Raw genomic sequence first — 20,440 nt, 5'->3', positions numbered from 1 at the left:
CTCATCACAGAAGCTGAGCATCACTGTGATAATATGTACAGAACTGAAGCATCCAGATTCTTATTTTATAGCCACAAGGAGGTATTCAGCATCATGGTCAGGTATAGTAGCACGGCATGGCCAGAGCTCTGAATTTAAAATCACGATCCAACAAGATCTGATTTTCCACCTATCCGTACTTGTCATTACTGTGAACAGTAGCTTGTTGACAAGCTCTTACTTGAGGCCCACAGCATCCTGGCCCACTGGCTCACGACGTTTGTGGTTGCTGGAGTCACGGCGGAGGGTGAACCCTTCCGGCAGCCAGAGGGAGCCATGCTTGCGCTTTCGCTTTGCCATGATAACCCCCAGCAGGATAATAAACAAGATAATGACGACGGCAACGGCAAGCAGATAGAGAAGCTGAGTGGGTTTTGGGGTCAGAGATTCACCTGAAAGTGCAGAGACACAGGGAAAGTGATGAATACAACATCCACCTCTCAGTATCCCCACTATTCTCTCCTTCAGAGAACGACTCTGACCTCACGAGCCCCGAGAAACAGAGAGCTGCCCATGGTAAGCTGTGCCCCGTTCTCTCTGCCTGCAAGTGACATTCCTCAGCACACCTTCCCCTTAATTTCAGAGCTACTCACTGACGACAGACACAAGTGGGTACGACAGGGTCCCCTGGATGGCGTGAGAAGCCAGAAGAGCTGCTGCCGCATCTGTGTTCTTAAAGCACTGGTCTGAGTCTTGAACACACTGGCGGTTGTCAATCTCCAGAAATACCTGAGAGCTGAGGGGAGCCAAGGAGAAATGGCGAGAAAATGTCAACCCAGGAATCTGAGGTAGACCCCTTTCCTCACCCTCAGCCTCGGGCTCTCTACCTCTGGGATGCTGTCTCCAGGAAGATCCCGGAAATTAAGCTATGGCTTACATCCTAAACACTAATTCTCACTTAGGGTGTGCTAAGAGTCACAAAGAGTCAGACACGACTGAGTGACTAACACTTTCATGTTCCTTGGTTTGGCTGCCTCTAAGTGTTCTGACTTTTAGGCAACAGAAGACAAATTGAGAAAATGGGGTGAAGTTGCCTTTGGTGGGCTGCTTCTACCCCTTCCCCCTTCCGGTGTACTCAACGGTACACATAGCTACTCTAAAAACACACCCTGCCTTTTATTTTTTGTTCCTTACTCTCCTTTCTCTCTGCATCTGTACTCGAGCTAGCTAGCAAGCTGAACATTGTGAGATACCAAAAAACCCTGAGTGTGGACGACATAATATATGCAGAACATCACCCCTGTTAAAGAGACAGAAATGAAGGGCCTTGAAAAGAAGCCCAGGATTAATACAAAGAGGAGTTATCACTAGAAGGATTTACTCCAACTCTGGCAAATGGTTAGAGATTCTAGCACATGAGGAGCCCTTTCTGACATCCTGCCACTTGACTCGCTTCAGCCCACTTTTCAGGAGTCCGAGATCAAGGCAAACCTTTAGCACCAACCGTAAAGATTGGGATTACAGGCTTGTGTTACTTGGTTGACTGTTCTGTTTTCTGACCTTTCATCTCTATAGGTGCAGTTGCAGTTATGACATCTGTGTATCAAAGTGCTCGGCTTGATAAAATTAAGCTTTAAGAAGTTCAGAAATTAAACACCTACCCAGCCACTTCCTGTTCTTGATCTCCAGGAAGGGACCTGCGTGTCAATCTCTGCTTCTTCATGGCGGCTGACTTCCCACCATAATAGGGGTAGACCATGAGCTCCCCCTGGGCGTCCCGTTTGATGCGGAGGTTGGTGTGGAGCAGGGTGCCCAGTGCCCGCAGGAATCTGCGGGCGTCCTGGAGCAGCTGCTCAGGCGGCATCAGCACCACGATGACCAGGGTGCCCTCGGCCAGGTTTTCCGGCCGGTCAGCAGCACAGTCCAGCCCATCCCAGCCACACTCCTCACTGTTGCAACCCTGGTCACAGTGGTTGTCTTCGTAGTGGTCTGCACAGTATTTGTCATATCTAGGCAGAGGGAGGCAGAGAATATGGTAAGACCACAGGGGAGCTCTATTTGTTTTCCACTTGGAATGAATGTGGATTTTCCTACCCATCTTCTGTGGCTCAGATTAGATCCTGAATGTCCTCTGACGCTTTCTGTGACTCTCTGTGCCTGACTTCTTAGAGTATTTACAGTCTATACACCTTAGCATCAGTAAGTGCTCTCTGAATGAGAAACAAAACTACTCACTAAACTCATGGGCCCCTAGGCAGCTTGTCATGTTAAATCAGATTTGTAAACAAATTTGAAGCAAAAAATTTACCTGGTTCATGTTCCCTTTATTTTTATATCCATTGCCTCTGGGTTTTCAGCAGTAAAACAAGACTCTAGAGACTGCTTCCAGAAACTGGAAAGTAGCCCCATGCTAACAAGAGATGCTGTACAGTTGACCTTTGGCCCATTTCTTTTCTAATCAAGATTGAATCTTCACTGTGGAAGGTAGGTGGCAAGAAGTGTGTCCCACAAAGGATACCAGATCTAATTTATATAGCATCTTTCAAACATTGGGAAATGGAAATTGACTCCCAAAGCCTGTTGATGCAAAAATCGTTTGATTTCCACTCACCCCTTCTCCCTCCTCACTCCCATCCCCTGATGGTTACACCACCCAGTCCAACTGGCCTCTCTAGCTCAGTGGGGAGATCAGGAGTCAGGAGGAGCTATATGTGCTCTGGCAAGTTCTTGAACCTCCCAAGACTCCCTTCCTTGGCCTGTTAAAGGCCACTGACAACACCTATGCCTCACAAGATTGTTGAGAATTAATCAGGGTTGAATCAAATGGGATGACTAAATGGAAAGCTATTATGTAACCCACAAAGCCCCCTATAATTGCAGCAGTGAAGACCAGGAGGGTTAAGCTGACTAATCTAGCAGATGCTTCCCGATAAATCTGGAGGGGAAACCTAGTCTTAGGGAAAGGCACGGGATGAATAGAGACGGGTATAGACCTTTGCAACCATGCTGCAGGCAGATTATGTGAGAGGCTGCCTGACAGCGGGTAACACTTCCAAAAGTCACTTCCCCTGGGAACTTGTGACAGCAGCAGGCGAGGAAGCAGAGAGAGGCAGAGAGAGAGTGGCTGTGCAGTGAGCACTCCTGCCCCTCGGTCAGCAAGGGAGAGCACAGGTGGCGTGCGATGGGGCAGGGTGACACCAGGCAGAAGAGGGCAACTGGGTGCCAGTCCAAAAGGCAGAGGCGGCTTGGGCTGAAGTACTGGAGTGGCTAGGAGCAAAAGAACAAGAGACCGAGCGTGTCAGTGACAGCGCTGTCCCCCAGTTCTGGGGGCCCTGGGCACTTACTTGCATGTCTTGCTACTCTTCTGGCATTCAAAGTTGTCAAACAGGCACTCGGCCGTGTTGCACAGCTCGTCGCACTGGTTGTTGATGTACTCCCAGCAGGGCAGCGGGGAGGAGCAGTTGGCCCAGGGGTCCTCCATGGTGAGGGAACAGTCCCCCCCATCCCACTGGCAGGCATGGCTGTTGCACACGTCATCGCAGATGCCGTCCCGAGCTTTGTCGGCACAATACTGGCTCAGGCAGGTGGCGGGAGGGGTGCTGGTGGGCGCGGTGTAGAGTTCACAGTGGCTGCCCCGGAACGGCGGGGCACACTGGCACGAGTAGTACGGAGGCTGGCGCTGAGGGTAGCAGCTCCCCCCATGCTGGCAGGGGCTACTGGCGCAGCCCGAGTCACAGTCCTGGGGGTTGGGGCAGAAGCAGCGGGGGCCCGAGGCTGTGTGCACACACTGCTCCCCTCTTCTGCACTTCACCTGTCCGCAGCTGCTCTGGCACCGCACCCCAGAGAAGCCCTGTGGGAATCAGTGAACAAATGAGGATGGCAGGTGACTCGTGAGGGCAGGCCCCATTCTCCCCCCCAGCCCCCTCACCGCCACACCTCTAGGCAGGTAAAGACTAGGCTCTTGGCTAAGATCCCTCCAGGTAGTCTCCTGGACTGAGTTCTAGGAAGAGACTTCTTCAAGTCAACCTACAGGTCAGGGTGGTGGTTCCAGGATGAATACAGAACTTTTTTACTCTAAGAGCTTGCTTCTAGAAATGAAGTCCGGAGTTCACGTTAGGATAAGGTGACACTGAACCTATTAGCACCTTTCCAAATCATCAGTAGATCACTCATACAATGACTTTACAGGTGAAAAAACTCACTTTAGAGGATTTTAGACATCTGTCTAAAACATTTTCCTTTGTCATTTCATTCTTGGACTTTTTGCTCAGTCCAGGCCAAGGTTACTGGACAGGTTGCCTTTTGATATCCCTCCACTCATCTGTTAAGAAGCTTTTAGCCTCTGGCAGGAGCAAAAGTATTTGCACAGCAAATGGCTAACGTTAGACTTCCTTCTAGTTGAAGAAGCAGTCTGTTCCCAAATAACTGCTGTCAAGGGAGGTGAGCAGAGTAGCATTTCCAATAACTCTGTCCCAGTCTGGGCAGCAAGACCCAGAAGCCAAATACACTAGCTCTGTTCCCAAGGGAATATCCCATTGCCCTTAGTGCTTCTGAGGATTGACAGTCAGGGAGCTCACTGTTTCTGGGAGTATTTTAATAGTTCTAAATGGAAAACTGAAGCACTTTCTCCTAAAGAAGCTAACATTAAGAAACGTCCCCATCAAGAAAGTTCCCCCCAGAGCTCGGAAATGCCAGGTTTCGTCTCAGCTCTGTCACAGGCTATATGGAATTCAGTAGGCACAGTGGCACTCACCGGGGGACAACGGCAGATGAAACCATCGGGCATGTTGCTGGCCACAGCACAAGTGCCTCCATTCAGGCAAGGCATCTGGGGACACACGTCGACGAACGTTTCACAGTGACGACCTCAGAGTAGAAAATGAAAGGGGGTTTTAAAAGGTGGAAGCAGTAACTCAGGTTATTGAACGGGACACTACTGGGATGTGAGCTAGTCAAAGGATTAGAGAGGGAGCAAGAGGTGTGAGAATTGAATTCTAAGCCTAAGGGGACAGGAGAGGATGAGGAAGGCACATGCTAGATCCCAGCATCCTTGGCCCATCACCCACTCAGGACAGTTCCCTCATCTGTCTTGTCTACGGTAATAAGTGCAAATGGCACATGACTGAACTGACTCACAAAACAAGATGTGTACAAAAAATGACTAATCCCTCAAAAAAAAAAAAAAAGACACCTAAGATTTTTTGAAGGCACTTTAGCTTTCGTAAGTCAAAAACATTTGGCAAAAATTCACTGCATTTTGTTAACACTGTCTACTTCATAAAACAGGCTAAACCAGGCCAATACATCTAAAACAGTGATTAGCATATACATGCTACTATAGATAAAACCGGTAACTAATAAGAACCTACTATATGGCACAGGGAACTTAACTCAGTAGTCTGCAATGACCTGTATGGGGAAATAATCTAAAATAGAGTGGACTGATAAAAACATGTAACTGACTCACTTTGCTGTAGAGCAGAAAATAACACAACATTGTAAATCAACTATACTGTAATAAACATTCAAAGGAAAAACTTTTGGGATGGGGGACACATGTACATCTGTGGCTGATTCATGTCACTGAATGGCAAGAAGCACCACAATATTGTAAAGTAATTAGCCTCCAATTAAAATAATTTTTTAAAATGTTGATTTGCAGTTTATATTGAATTTTCATCAGTGACATCTGTTTTCAATAATGTTCCAGCCTTTCCGTAACCTTACTGGCATTGTTTTAAAACACAGCTTATGTTAGTGTTACCTACACAGCTTGTGTTAGTAGGAACTAACACAACATTACAAAGCAATTACATTCCAATAAAAATTTAAAGCAAACATACAGAAAAGCCCCACAGCTTAATATTCCCACCATAATTGTGACTGAGAGTCAAAGGATTTTTTAATTCACAGGTGTGGAAAATGTAGAAACACCACTTCTGGCTACAGGACCCCAATTCAAGGTGGTCTCCACTCCTTTCACCTATTTCCTTCTTTCTTTGTAGGGCTCATCAGCATTTCCAGATAAAGGAAGCCTCAGATGTAATGAAAGGAACAGGAGTCAGTTGTCTCCTAGTTCTCAAGCACATCACGACCAGTATGAGACGACAGATTGTTTATAGTCCTTCTGTCCAGGGTTGCCTCAAACGTATGACGTTCATAATGGATTGTTTCTCGTTTGATGCTGTACCGACATGTTTTCCATATTTCAAAGTCCATCCCCCTCCCTTTTTAAAATAAAATTCCAAAGTTCTTAAAGGTAAAATATCTTTAAAATTGCAGGGGAGGGGGATGTCTGGATATAATAAGCCCAGAATGTAGCAAAGTTCAACTTTCCAGATTACTAGTAAGTAGACTAATGTAGACTCTCATCTGACTTCCAAAGAATACTTATATAGCAAAAGATTTGAACTGACTCTAGGAGTGCAAGACAGATTTCCGGGTAACTGATGGTACTGCCATATTTAGATATAAACAGCTATTTTAGCCCCCCAAAGTCAGCAAGTTGCCCTTCTCCAGAAATAATTAGTAACTGTCTATGATAAAAGCCCTATTTTGAGGCAGGACTCACTCATCTTTGTAATTTGTGATGAACACAGCCAAGTCTTAGTGTGCAGGCCCTGCTTGTGACCTCTGAAGTTTTCCTGTTCATACCCTCATCAGTTGATTTTTGGTTAAACATAGCCCAATTTGAATCTATTCCCTTTAAGTGTCTGAGAAGACCATAAGCTTCTTTGGATCCCAGAGATGTAGAAAGGTCACTATGGCAGCGACCACCCAGTCACTCAAGTCGCTACATGCCATAGGAGGCAGGGTGACAAAACCAGAGTTAGATGTAAGGTTCCTGAACATGAGACGTTATTTTGCTCAGATGAAATGAGTTCTAGAGATGGATGGTGGTGGTGGTAGCATAACAATGTGAATGTCCTCAATACCACTGAACTGTATACTTAAAAATGGTAAAGATGGTAAACTTTATTTATGTGTATTTTACATTAATTTAAAAATATTACTTTGCTCAACTACTCCCAACATTCTATTTCTTTTTTTCATATTTCTGCTATGATATGATGTAATTAATGTATAACAAAAGAGCATCTCTCAGGAGACACAAACACCTGTGGAGCACAGACCTAAGAAAATGTTGGGCCCTTGAATGAAGCTGGTCCAGATTTTCACCCTTGCAGCTCTAAGGGCAGCCTGGACTGCATACAGCTCAACAACGACTACCTGTGGGCTTGCCTGGTGGCTCAGACAGTAAGGAATCTACCTGCAGTGCAAGAGACCCAGGTCTGATCCCTAGGTCAGGAAGATCCCCTGGAGAAGGGAATGGCAACCCACTCCAGTACTCTTGCTTGGAGAATCCCACAGATAGAGGAGCCAGGCGGGCTCTATGGGCCAGAAAAGCTTCCCTGGGGTCTGGGGTGTGTCATGCAGGGCATAGTTTCCTCACTGAAAGCCCCACCCCAGCTCGAGGCAGAGTGGCTGGGGCAGCTGGAAAGGAGCTCGGCTCACCAGTGAAGGTGCTGCGGCAGACGCACAGGTAGTCATTGGTGAGCTGTATGCAGTCCAGGCTGCCCTCGGAGCTGCAGGGGTTGGACAGGCACTCGTTGATGTCCCCCTCACAGCGTTCTCCAGCAAAGCCTGGCAAGCAGCGACAGCTGTAGCCCCCAATCCTGTCTACACACTGGCCACCATTAAGGCAGTGGGGGCCCCTGGCACAGTCGTCAATGTTCTCTTCACAAAGCAGGCCTGGAGGAGAAAGAGGAAGGAGAGAAAATTATGACAGTTCTTGGAATGCTGCCTTCCAGGAAGGGAAAACCAGCCCTGGTGGCATTTTCACAATTAGTCAGGCTACGTTCCTCAGCCTGTGGTGGGACCATTTCGGTCAGGCAGCGCATAATACACGCTTGACCCAGGATAGTGGCCATCCTCTTGGGCACCAGTAAGCAAAGAATGTACTCAGGGCTTCACATGCACTCCCCACACAACCCAGTGATGAAGCAATCCCTTAGGGCATAGTTAGTATTATTTTTAAACTTGAAAGGTGAGGAAACTGGAACTCAAGAGAGATTTGGTAACTTTTCATTAATTTATTCATTTTGATTTAAAATATAAAAAGTTAAAAAGAATATAACCATGAATAAATAGATTACAAGTAATCACTGGTAAGAATTGGGAGTAAATTTTGAATCACACAAATGACTTTTCCTGTAAAACAGTGTAAGTGCACAAATACCTTTTATCAAAAAAATAGAAGGGAAATATCCTGTTGAGAGCTCAAAGGTTATTCCATTTAAAACAGAATTCATTTAATGTGCTATAGATGTAAAAGAGCCATCAAGTATGAACATCTGTACATATTTTCGAGGAAGAAACAAAAGAAAGCAATGACTATTCTAGAAGTGATTTCATGATTAATTCAAAAAATTACAGAAGAAAGAAAAACAGTACTACTACCACTTGTAATAGCAAGACTATTGGAAAGAAAAGAAAAATGTTTTTAAAAAAAGACCTCAGTTTCAATAGCAATAGCAAAAGATAAAACATCTAAGAATAATCTTAACAAGAAATGTACTACACCTACATGAAGACTTTAAAGCAGACCTAAAAGACACAAAAGGAAACTTGAATAAACAGAAAGACACAATGGGTTGGTTAGGAAGACTCCTCATGCCAAAGATGTCAGTCTTTATATAAATTCATAACTTTAATGTGACCTCAATAAAAATATTAACAGGATTTTTAATGGATAATATTACCTCTAGAAGTAATTAAAATTAACCTCTGCTTCTCTTTCAAGTACTGAGCAGAAAACAACTCTCCTTTAATGGAACAAATCTTCAAATATTTAAAGGCTGTTTCTCCTTAGTTTTGTCTTCCCTGTTAATCTCACTGCTCAAATAACTAGCCTACTACTGGGGCACTTTTCCATTCTAATTTAGCCAACTCTGAACTCAAGAAGGAAACCCAAAATTCACTGACCCAATGGTTTAAGACAGTATAAATATTTCTCTAACATTCTATTCTCTTTGATGAGAATCAATTTTCCATCACTGTGGATAGCTTTTTCTTTTCACATGCTGCTCAGAGCAGGCACCACTGTAACTACATCTCTTCTAAAAAATAATACTCCAAGCTTTTTCCAGGAGACTGTTTGCAGGCAGGGGAATGCCCCTGGTGGAATGATGGCTTCACCATCCACCGTCTAGGGCTGTATCTCCTTAGGTCTTATTGTAATTCTTACTTCATTCTTGGACCATCAACCTTCTCCCCTTGGGCTAAAGAAAATAGGCAAATGTTTTCATTTCATTCATTTTCCCACTTTATGGAGGCAAGGCTTGGAAGTTTAGAAAAATACACGAGCTGGTAAATACAAATAATTTTTTCAAGAGGCTACTGGTTGTTTTTCCTCAAAGCACCAAGAGATCTTGCTAGCCAGATTAACTATGCTGCAACATTATGTCATTTGCATATTCTGTGTTTCATGGGTTTCCACAACAACCAGACAGAATTGAGAACAGGTGTCAGAACACCAGAGCTTGGCAAGAGAGCAATGAAATGGCTTGAATCTTTACGATTAAAAATAATGCTGAATCTTGTTTTAAAAATCCCTTTACGAGATTAAAAATGCATTTATAACTTAGAGAATGCCCTGGATGGAAGACAGGTAAGGCTGATTTCATACCCCGAGTGCCTGGTGGGCAGGAGCACTTGAAGTGGTTCACAAGGTCAATACAGGTGCCTCCATTCTGGCATGGCTGGTTCTGGCACTCATCCACTTCATACTCGCAGTTGACACCCTGATATCCAGGGACACACTGCCAAGAGCAAAGCAAAAAGAACAAGAAATGTTGGACTATTTTTGGACGCATATCATGAGAGCAAATGAAATCGGGTAAGTTACTGTGACCCTTTCCTGCCAAACCCCACCCAGCTCTTGTATGCTTCTCTGGTATCATCACACTCCCGACTCACTATCTCACAGCTCACTGGCGTTTATCACTTCTAGCCAAAAAAGCCACTTGAAAAGGAAGGCAAGGACTGAATATTCTGAGGGATATCTCAAATGGTGCCTGTGTGAAAGCCATCCATCCCTTCTGTGTGTAGGTTTCCCATCTTTAAAACATTCGTTCCTTTATATGTGATGAGGACCCAGTGGCTCACAGAAATGGTACATGTGGATGGTAGTAAAGATAACGCGTGTATTTACTGATCCCCAGGTTCATAAAACTACATGTTTATGTGTGAGAAACTGGCTGATGTAGGGGTGGGGGCAGCAAAAGGTGGGCAAGCTAGCTGTGCTAGATGTAGGCATTCTAGGGCTTTCAGGGCTGATCAAGGAAAAAATACTGCCCATGAAATGGCTCTATTTGGGCAATGCTTTGATTCCCTCACAGCAAAATTACTGTAATTGATTGCTGTATGCTTCCCAGTATAGCTATCAAATTTTATAAGTAAGAAGTGCCACCTTCTGGTTTAAAACTATGCAACATCTCCTTATTTTGTTTTTAATGCCATTTTTGGTGAACCTATAAAGCAACAGCAGCAGTTACAAAACGTTGTCTGAGTACTTCTGAGAGCTCAAAACAAAGCTCTGTGTATAGGCTGAATAAAAAGATGTTCAATTAATAGTGCAAACTGCATATGAATAACTTAAACATCTTTCATTGGACTTGTCATGCAAACCTTAATAGAGATGTGACTCCTAGAGATATAAAAAAGGATAAGAAGAGGAGGGCAGATGAACTCAGAGGGAAGAGGGTAACAGAGAGGGGGCTTACACGTTTGGTGATATGACTCAGCAGCCAGGCCAGAGTCTCTGGGTCACAGAGCTCTGAAGGACAGCACTGCCTTGGTATCCTCACATCCTGGGGCTCATCTTACCTATGGCTAGCAGTGGCAGGTGCAGTTTTGCAGAACATACAAAGCAGGCAATCCCTAAGTGAATAAATTCTACTTCTTAGGGCTATGTTTAAAACAATTGGATGTGTAAAAATTTGAGTTTGGTGCCAGTGGCTTTTGAGCTAAAAATAAGAAACAGGGGCCAATATACTGAAGCCATCTTTGGCTCATGTATGAGAAGCAGAGAAGCAAGAGTTTTTCTTAGTGTTGCTTGGTGGCTTAAACTGGTATCAAATTCATGTCTCTGGTCTTTTGTCAACAGTTTGATCTAATTATTATCAGCCCAGACATTAAGAAGACAATGATTTTGTTGCTACTGTTGTTTAGTTGCTAAGTTGTGTCTGACTCTTTGTGAGCCCATGGACTGCAGCATGCAGAAGACAATGATACATCCCTTAAAAAATACATACACCCTCAAATATACACATGTAACAGTATGATGCTACACAGTACAGGGTGGGTAACATTTTTTTGAGAGAATTATTAGTCGATTGACCAATGACTGTTTACAAAGATGACATGGGTCAAAGGGCCACTCCTCAAAGTGGCTTGTCCTATCTCAACTGCTTGTTCAGGGAAGTACCAGGGGCCACTGGGCTGGGTAGGCTGGGAAATGCACCCTGGCAGAGTATGTTAGCTCTGGATTCTGGAAGCAATCCTGTGGAAGTAAGATGGTTCCAGACTTCTGTGAAAATAGCTTACCAGAGCTCTCCTAACTTAATGCACAGGGTACTGAAAGAAACAGTGATTAGAAAACAATGCAATCATGATTGGTAAAAAGAAAAGAAATCTATAAATTGTGAAAAGTAGACATAGGCAGCTAAACTCAACATGTAAGAGGTATGCCATCTTCTGGAAGGTCTCTGACCTCTGCCTGCTCCTCTTACTCACCTCACATCTGTATCCACCAATGAAGTCCCGGCAGGTGGAGCCGTGCTGGCAGGGATTGGACGAGCACTCATCAAGCTGGTCCTCACAGTAGCTCCCGGTGTAGCCCAGGGGGCACTGGCAGTGATGCGAGTTGCCCGCACTGATGCAGACGCCTGAGTGCTGGCACAAGCGGTCAACGGGCACCCCTGGGAAACCCAAGAAGGAACATCACGGAACAGCACACAACACGTCAGGCTCAGGTGAACTAATCTAAGTTGGCTGACACGTCATATTTTATTCTTGTTAGTTCACAACCCTCAGGATCTGTTTTATGTTAAAAATGAATAAGTGCTGCATATATATGGAATTTATAAAGATGGTACTGATGAACCCAGCTGCAGGGCAGCAATGGAGATGCAGACACACAGAACAGGCTCATGGACCCGGAGCCAGGGGGCATTGGGAAAGGACAGGGTGGGACCAATGGAGAGAGAAGCATGGAAACATAAATACTACTATATGTAAACCAGGTAGCCAGTGGGAATTTGCTGCATGACTCAGGAACTCAAAACGGGGCTTTGTGACAGCCTAGAGGGTGGGATGAGGTGGGAGTGGGCAGAGAGGTTCAAGAGGGAGGGGACCTATGTATACTTATGGCTGATTCATGTTGTTGTATGGCAGAAACCAATACAATACTGTAAAACAATTATCCTTCACCTAAAAATAAATATGTTAAAAAAAATAAGCCAGTGCTGAAACTGGAACAAGCCGTCCTTCCATGTCAAATACATTCTTTTTGGAATCTCTAGACTTGCCCCCCAGCCTTCACCTTCCATTTCAGACCCCTTCTCCAGAGGCTTGCCCATTCATTCCTGTCTGCCCTTCCCTCTCCTCCCACAATAACAGCTCGTGCCCTACAGTGCTGCTCGTTATTCAGTACTTCCCGGACTGACCCTTGAGCCTCCGGGCAGAGCTCACCTCTGTGGGAGGCTGCCACCTCACAGGAGACGCTGGGCACATCGCAGTAAGCGCCAGCCCACCCAGACGGACACAGACACCGCGACTCTGCTTTATCCTGAATGCAGGTGCCTTTGTTTTTACAGGGAGACCGACTACAGAGGTTCACCAAGGTCTGAAACAGAGGCAGACACATACATCAACATTCAGACACCAGGAAAGAAAAAAAGTTACACTGCACTTTAAGAACTCAAAGGAAAGCACACTAATTAATAAAAAAAAAAAAAAGAGCCCTCACCCAAGTCTTAAACTTAGATTCACTGTCCCCAGATAAGCCAATCATTTTACACAGTCTAATTCTTTTAGCTCTGCTATTCAAAAATTCTTACCAGATAAGTTTAAGAATTCGAGGAACTTAATTGGTTAAGTTATTCCCTACATCACGCTTATGTCTAGAAACATGGTCACCCTGTGGGGCTAGAAAAAGAGTTAAAGCTGTCAGATAGGTCTATAGCTTCTACGTGCTACTCCTGAGTGAGAAATCACATGGGCTTGATCAAATCTGTCTGTGGTGAATATGAATTCAGGATTTAAAGGCTTAAAGCCTATTAATAAACCTAAAAACTGTCAAAAAGCTTACTTTTTTTACTGTTAGTAAAAAATAAAAAATAAAAACTTTTTTATTGAAGTATAGTTGATTTATAATGCTGTGCTAATCTCTATTGTACAGCAAAGTTACTCAGTTATACACATACAGACATTCTTTTTTAATAATCTCCTCTATTATGGCTTATCACAGGATACTGACTATAGTTGCCTGTGCCACACAGCAGGACCCTGTTGTGTATCCGCCCCTGTATGTTGACAGTACTACTAGTAGCACTATTCACAGCAGCTGAGACATAGAAATAACCTAATGGAGAAGGCAATGGCACCCCACCCCAGTACTCTTGCCTGTAAAATCCCATGGACGGAGGAGCCTGGTAGGCTGCAGTCCATGGGGTCGCTAAGTCGGACACGACTGAGCGACTTCACTTTCACTTTTCACTTTCATGCACTGGAGAAGGAAATGGCAACCCACATCAGTGTTCTTGCCTGGAGAATCCCAGGGACAGCAGAGCCTGGCGGGCTGCCATCTCTGGGGTCTCACAGAGTTGGACATGACTGAAGTGACTTAGCAGCAGCAGAAATAACCTAAATGTCCATTGACACATGAATTAAGAAAATGTGGTACATACATAAAATGGACTCCTACTAGAATGAAAGAATGCCATTTGCAGCAATGTGGGTTGAACTAGAAATTATCATACTAAGTAAAGTCAAGTCAGAAAGAGAAAAACCATGCTATCACATGTGTGGAATCTAAAATATGACACAAAAGAACCTAGCCACAAAACAAAGAACTTATTTGGATGGGAGAAACTCAGGCTTCTGAAAAGCAAGAGGCAAAGGGTGCAAGTGGACTAGCACCTTCTCCAAAACTCACATGTGGTGGCCTGGCTCCTGGGGAGAGGAAGGCCAAACTCACAACACTGACCATTTGTGAAGGAAGGGGAAGGGCAGAGGGCCATCACTCTGTAAGAACAGCAGAAGCCCCATGAAGAAGAGCCAGAGAATCAGCAATAAGCTGTTTAATATGCAGAGGTGCTTATCTGCATGTCCAATACAGCCAAAGCTTCACTGAAGTATACTCTGAAAGGCTAGTTACATTTGGGCATTTATTTATAAATTCTCTGGATTGCTGGTATGACATTCTGTCATTCCACCATTGTTTGAGAGGTAAAACTGCATAAAATTAAACACAATGCTGTTTCATGTGAAACCTTAAAAAAGTTACTTTGACCCTCTCGGGCTCAATGTATTCTTTCATAAAACGAAAGGCTAGACTAGTAGGCTCTGAGGGGCCCTTCCATCCTAAGAGTCTATGAAAATGAATATTAAATATTTGAATTTGAAAGACATGTGAATACTTTGGTTTTGAGATTGTTAACATTGTAGGGCATAATTATCATTATCTCCTTAGATGTTGTATCTGAATTTTAAAAACTGTATTTTGATTGTTCTTTATTTCCCTTTTTGTTTTCCTAAATGATATCAATGTGCTTATTTCCCATACGCATTTTCTGCAGCTCTAGGTTAGCCTTCTGTAACAATTTTATGTGTGTTAACCCACATAATCTTACCAGTATCACCATTTCGGAATCTACCAGGTTAAGAAGTTGGTAGTTCTTAGATATTATCTAAGAACTTAGATTAACTTAGTTATCTTAGAAGTATAATTAAGAAGCTGTCCAGATTTATTTTGGGTACATTCCTAAGACCCAGAATTTTCTCTTTTAGGTGGGGCTTATTTTGCTTAGGAAAGAACAGGTGTAACATTCAACCATTCTGCAGGAGCTGAATTAATGGGATGAAATCTAACTACCTGACAGTTTTTTCCAGTGTAGCCCAATGGGCAGATGCAGCGGTAGGTACCCAGGCCATCAACACATACTCCTTCATTCTGGCATGGATGAGAGTTGCATTCATTGATCTCATGGAGGCAGAAGGAACCGGTGAAGCCCACAGGGCACAAGCAAGAGAAGGAGTTAATCCCATCGATACACGTGCCACCATTGAAACAGGAGCTGAGAAGCACACAGGAAGAACAACATCAGCTAGATAATCTGGATCCTCTGACCTGCTATTTTAAAAGTAAGGTTCCCCACATCTAAGATATTACAGAAGGAAACACTCTTGAGCACCCCAAACTCCTATATCCAGTAAACTTTACCTTTTTCCAAACTAGAATGGGCACCAATCAGCGTGAGTCTCAGCTTCCTTTCCACAACCAAAAAGATCTGAGGAGTATTTAAAAGTCTGAGCTTATTAGAGACTCCAAGAGAAATTGAAGGCTTCCAGGTTTTACCCAGACCTTCTGTAGCTCTCCATGTATCACATTTCATTTTATCTCTAAGTCAATTTAATTTATAAGGAACTTATTAAATAAATAGCTCTTGATTCTATATTTCTTTATGGAAGAGAAACAGAACAAATTTGTTGATAATAAAAAAAGAAATCAAACCTCCCAGAAATTACTTAAAGAGGGATGATAAATCTGTAAAGAAGTAGGATTTTTTTGTCAACTGAAATTAACGAGACCAAAAGGAGATGAAATAGAACTATAGCACTTTCTGTTGCCTATGTAAGAAATAAATGATGATTCATCTCACTAAGTTTTTCAACCTCTGCCTTGAACTTGTAACTAGATGTCTACAAGGAATGAGAAACCAGAAAATAGGAGATGATTGTGCGGTGGGATCCAAGGAGATGCCTTATGCGGCCCCTCAATCCCAGTAGAGTGCTCTGCAGGCTCCGCCCCTCCCTTTTCCCATAAGGCACTGCGGCCCGAGGACGCCGGCTGCTCACCTCTCGGTGCACTCGTCGATGTCGTCCTCACAGTGGACTCCGCCAAAGCCAGCCGGGCACTTGCAGGTGTAACTGTTGACGTAGTCAGAGCAGGTCCCTCCGTTCTTACAGGGCTCACTCAGACACTCATTCATGTCTGTCTGACACTTATCCCCAGTGAAGCCCGGAAGGCACAGGCAGGAGAACGTATTCACTCCATCTACACAGGAACCTCCATTCTGGCAAGGATCTAGGCCACGGCACACGAGAATCAGAACTCTGAACAGCAGCATCCATTTAACCTTAGACTCGTAAAGGTGAGTACCCTGAACTGAGCCACACTAACAGGAACAATTCTGACATTTCTTTACGTCTATTTTGCCCTGACTCCTCCATTTACGAAAATGAATGTAGTAACACTTGCCTGAGATTCTTAATAAGAATCTGTTTAATAGCTAGGAAGAACTTTACCTGCAACACTCACTGCTTTGCAAAATTAATACTCATAAAACTAGGGATGGGATAGATATCAACCCTTGTGCTGACCAACCTTTTCTTTTCCCTCCCTCTATTCCTTTCTTCCCTTTCTTGTTTTTGTTTGTTGTTTTTTAGATTTACATACAACTAGGAAACGAGCATTTTTAAATTTTAAACATCACATAGTTTGATCTTAGGGAACACTTTATAGCCATAGCAGTTAATCAAGAAATTCTGAGCTATTGTCATAGCACAGTCCTCTGCAACACAGATGGCACTCGAATCAGAACAAGGAAAGTAAGATGTGACTCCTGGTCTTAAGGAACTTGAAATATAATTACAAGACAGGTCATAAACATAAAGAGAAAACAAAATACCAGATGAGTAATGCAGTCCTTATTTTATAAGAGAGATATTTATACCTTAGTCATCTATTAGGCTAATTTCATTCTAAGGCTCATTTGCAGTCTCTACTGGAACAACTCTACAAGTCATATATCCCTGTTACACGTAACAGTACACAGCTACTGTAATTTCCATAGCACTTTTCAAGCAACTCACAGTAAGTTACTGAATAATTTTAAACTAGTTGCAAATATTGTTAGTCCTACTTCAAATAGGAAAAAATGTTCAAATAGTAGAAATTTGACTGATATACTAATTAATGTGGGAAAAGAATCCAAATAGTGTGATCCCACTGCCTTAAATTTCTCCATCAGTTGTACCTTGGCCATATTTTTTTCACCATTAGTCATATAATGTTGGAATTATTTGTCTATCCGTCTTTATTTCCTAAGAGACTATGAGTTTCATAAATGTAAGGTTTTAATTATACTGGTACTGTCAGCCCCTAGTATAGTGCCATCCATATGATAATCTGAAATGATATATGCTGTGAATTAAGATGCCATTATTCTGGATGCACTATGATAAGCTCGTTTGAATTTAATGATTTAATCACCACACAAGTAACTGAATACAAGCGGCCCCCCATATTCATGTGTTCCACAATCATGGATTCAACCAACCAAGAACAGAAAAAAAATTTTTTTTAAATCCAAGAACGTTCCAAAAGGCTAAACTTGAATTTGCCATGTACCAGCAAATATTTACATAGCACTTACATTGCATCAGGTATTACAAGTAATTAAGGAATGATTTAAAGTATACAAGAGGATGTGCATAGGTTATATGCAAATACTATACCGTTTTATATAAGGGACTTGAGCATCTTCAGAGTTTAGTATCCACGGGGGGTCCTAGAACCAGTACCCTCATATACTGAGAGATGACTGTACTGATAAGTACAGCACATTCATATGTTGAAACTACTGAAGCTGGGTAAAAAACCACTAGAAAGGAGTAGGCAGAACAATCCCTGAAGTGTACACTAGGCTGAGCACAGTTCACGTTCATACCAGTCAGAGTGAAAAGATTCCCCTAAGATGTACAGGGCCAAGTAGAGCTCTCAGAGAAGAATAAAATTGTAAAAAAATTCACACAAATCTACAGTAACGGAGGTAGATCCCTAGTTGCCTGAGACAGGAAAGTAGAAAGGAGGGTTAAGTTACAAGAGATGAAATACATTCAGGGGGATGAATGTGATCAGTATCTTAAATACTGGTTTTGGTTGTCGTATGTCAAAACTTACTGGACTGGTTCATTTTAATACTAGCAGTGTGTTGTATACTTAATTATACTTCAAGAGATCTGCTTTTTATTAGAAGCTTTCATAGCATTGTCCCCACTTTGTACAAAAATCAGTAAGGCAATGGTTAAAAGTGACTCCCGTGTATTAACTCCTAAAGCCACTAGCTTCAAAATGAAGATTTTTAAAATACGAAGATTAAAGACAGGTGATAAACTGTTGGATGGCCAGCCTCAGCACTGAGAGGCATGTGCCCCCACCAAGCCCTCCTCTGCTCTCCCCCAGGGGCTCAGGAGCAGGCTGGCGTACTCACTGGCAAGGCAGTCATCAATGTCCTCCTCACAGTCCATGCCACTGAAGCCTGGCGGACATTCACACATGTAGCTGCCCTGGGTGTTATGGCAGAGACCGTGGTTCATGCAGGGCTTGGAGACACACTCATCAATGTCGATGGTACACCGCTGACCTGGAAACAAAGGGGCAATGAATGGTCCAGTCCTTGGAAGTCGATTCCCACACAGAAATTTATATGGGGGCTGGGCTTTAGCTGGGGTGGGTGGGGCTGCTGCAAGGATATTCTGTCTGGTCTCCCGCTTTGGGAAGTCCCTTTAGGTTTCTGTGCACCGAGCAAGTTGCCGTCCAGATGCTGAAATTCTACAGAGAACATCAAAGCTTCAGACTCTGGTTGGAGTCTTCCAGCCACTAGGGGGCAGCAAAGACATGTAAAATGGAAAGTCTAAAACATTCCAGTTAGCAGCTTCAACTTTTATACAAGGTCTGTGTTCTTGACAAAAAAAGGGCAAGCCTCAAAAGATAGATCCTCCATGTCATCAAATAACCAGATCACTCTGTTAAATGCTCTTGGTTTCTACATTCCGACACTGTTACCTTGCCAGCCAGGAGCACACAGGCAGGTGTAACTCTCAAAATTTGGTGCCTCTTTGCAAATACCAGCATTCTCACAAGGGTTTGGGGAACAGGGAGCCAATACGGTCTGACAGTTCTTGCCTGTAAATCAAATGACAGAGTTTATTATAGAGAAAAAGTCCAAGGAACTGAGGTTTCCCCAAATTCTACACCAAAGGATGCTTTCTGAATTCAGATCTAATGTAATGAATAAGTTTCAGGATCTGAGAGACCTATGGACCTTTGTGTCTTGGATCTGATGTGATAACACACAGTGTAATCTCAGGCAAGTTACATTCTCTGAGCTTCCACATAAATAAGATGGGAATTAGGATGCTATGTAACTCATAGAGGCTTTTTGTGGATTAAATGACAAAATGTTTACAAAGTCCTTACTAGCATAGGGCCCAGCATATGAAGTGAGTACTCAACAACCGCTGGCCTGCTGTCATCTTCATGTTGTTATCACAAGTGGTTATGTGGATTTAGAAACTGACATCAATCAGGTGTGAGAGTTTTTGCATCTTCGTAGCTAAGATTCAGCTACTCAGAAGCTTAGCCACATAGATCCATCTTGCAGAGAAGTAACAACACAGCCTCCTACTCTTAAAACCTCTGTAGGCCTGTTCCAGAAGGCAATGGGGTTGATCAAAGGGCCATCAGAGGTGGAAACCAGTGAAGTGATACTAACTGTCTAGTAACATCTCTCCTTATTTCAACATCAAAACATGACATTAATAGTTGCCCACCAACATTTCCTACCTGAGTATACTGAATATAAGATTCCAGGAAAAAATTAAAAGAATACTTTTATTAAAAGGGAGATGGGCTTTTTCCAAGATGGTGGAGGAGTAGAAGGACATGGAGTTTCTCTCTCCCCACAAATGTACCAAGGAGACATCTACACGTGAAGCAGTTACCACAGAGCACCTGCTGGACACTAGCAGAGGACCTTGGGCACCTAAAAGGACCAGAGAGACCCCCACGTGATGGGTAGGGTGAAAGGGAGAAGGCAAAGGCAGAGGAGAGGAAGCAGGATGACACCTGCACCCTCGTGGGGAGCCGAAGGCATGAAGAGGCCCCTGCGTCTGGGGAGGGCCTCTTACCAGCAGGGAGATGAGCTGGAGCAGAGGAGAGCCTTGGGGGTTCAGAGGGTAGTCCAGTAACTGGTCTGTCACAGACAGAACAGAGTGAGACCTGCACAGATGGTCCGGGCCACGGCCCTGCACGCCCCAGCCTGAGACAGGTGTTTGTTTGCCAGTGCACATGGATGCTGGGTGCTGGAACGTGGGGTTTGGAGAGTAGACCCGG

The 20,440-nt window shown here is 43.7% G+C and overlaps 1 protein-coding gene across 2 annotated transcripts in view; it reads right to left on the bottom strand.

Annotated features, from left to right (window-relative positions):
• The window catches only part of NOTCH2 (notch receptor 2), a 170,476-nt gene that overhangs the window by 9,923 nt on the left and 140,113 nt on the right, over nucleotides 1-20,440 (bottom strand). For both annotated transcript variants that reach the window (XM_043459398.1, XM_043459404.1), the window contains exons 16-28: nucleotides 19,112-19,231; nucleotides 18,537-18,689; nucleotides 16,120-16,348; nucleotides 15,137-15,338; nucleotides 12,733-12,886; nucleotides 11,776-11,960; nucleotides 9,668-9,800; nucleotides 7,495-7,731; nucleotides 4,733-4,845; nucleotides 3,324-3,829; nucleotides 1,641-1,988; nucleotides 633-775; nucleotides 221-431 (exon numbers count right to left, since the gene is read on the bottom strand). In XM_043459398.1, the coding sequence (XP_043315333.1) occupies nucleotides 221-431; nucleotides 633-775; nucleotides 1,641-1,988; nucleotides 3,324-3,829; nucleotides 4,733-4,845; nucleotides 7,495-7,731; nucleotides 9,668-9,800; nucleotides 11,776-11,960; nucleotides 12,733-12,886; nucleotides 15,137-15,338; nucleotides 16,120-16,348; nucleotides 18,537-18,689; nucleotides 19,112-19,231 (2,734 nt within the window). The remainder of the gene's footprint in view (nucleotides 1-220; nucleotides 432-632; nucleotides 776-1,640; nucleotides 1,989-3,323; nucleotides 3,830-4,732; nucleotides 4,846-7,494; nucleotides 7,732-9,667; nucleotides 9,801-11,775; nucleotides 11,961-12,732; nucleotides 12,887-15,136; nucleotides 15,339-16,119; nucleotides 16,349-18,536; nucleotides 18,690-19,111; nucleotides 19,232-20,440) is intronic.

The sequence above is a fragment of the Cervus canadensis genome, chromosome 2, assembly GCF_019320065.1.
Source record: "Cervus canadensis isolate Bull #8, Minnesota chromosome 2, ASM1932006v1, whole genome shotgun sequence".
In the NCBI taxonomy this organism is placed as follows: Eukaryota; Metazoa; Chordata; class Mammalia; order Artiodactyla; family Cervidae; genus Cervus; species Cervus canadensis.
Note: the sequence above shows the minus strand (reverse complement) of the source record. Positions and strands in the feature narration are given on the sequence as shown.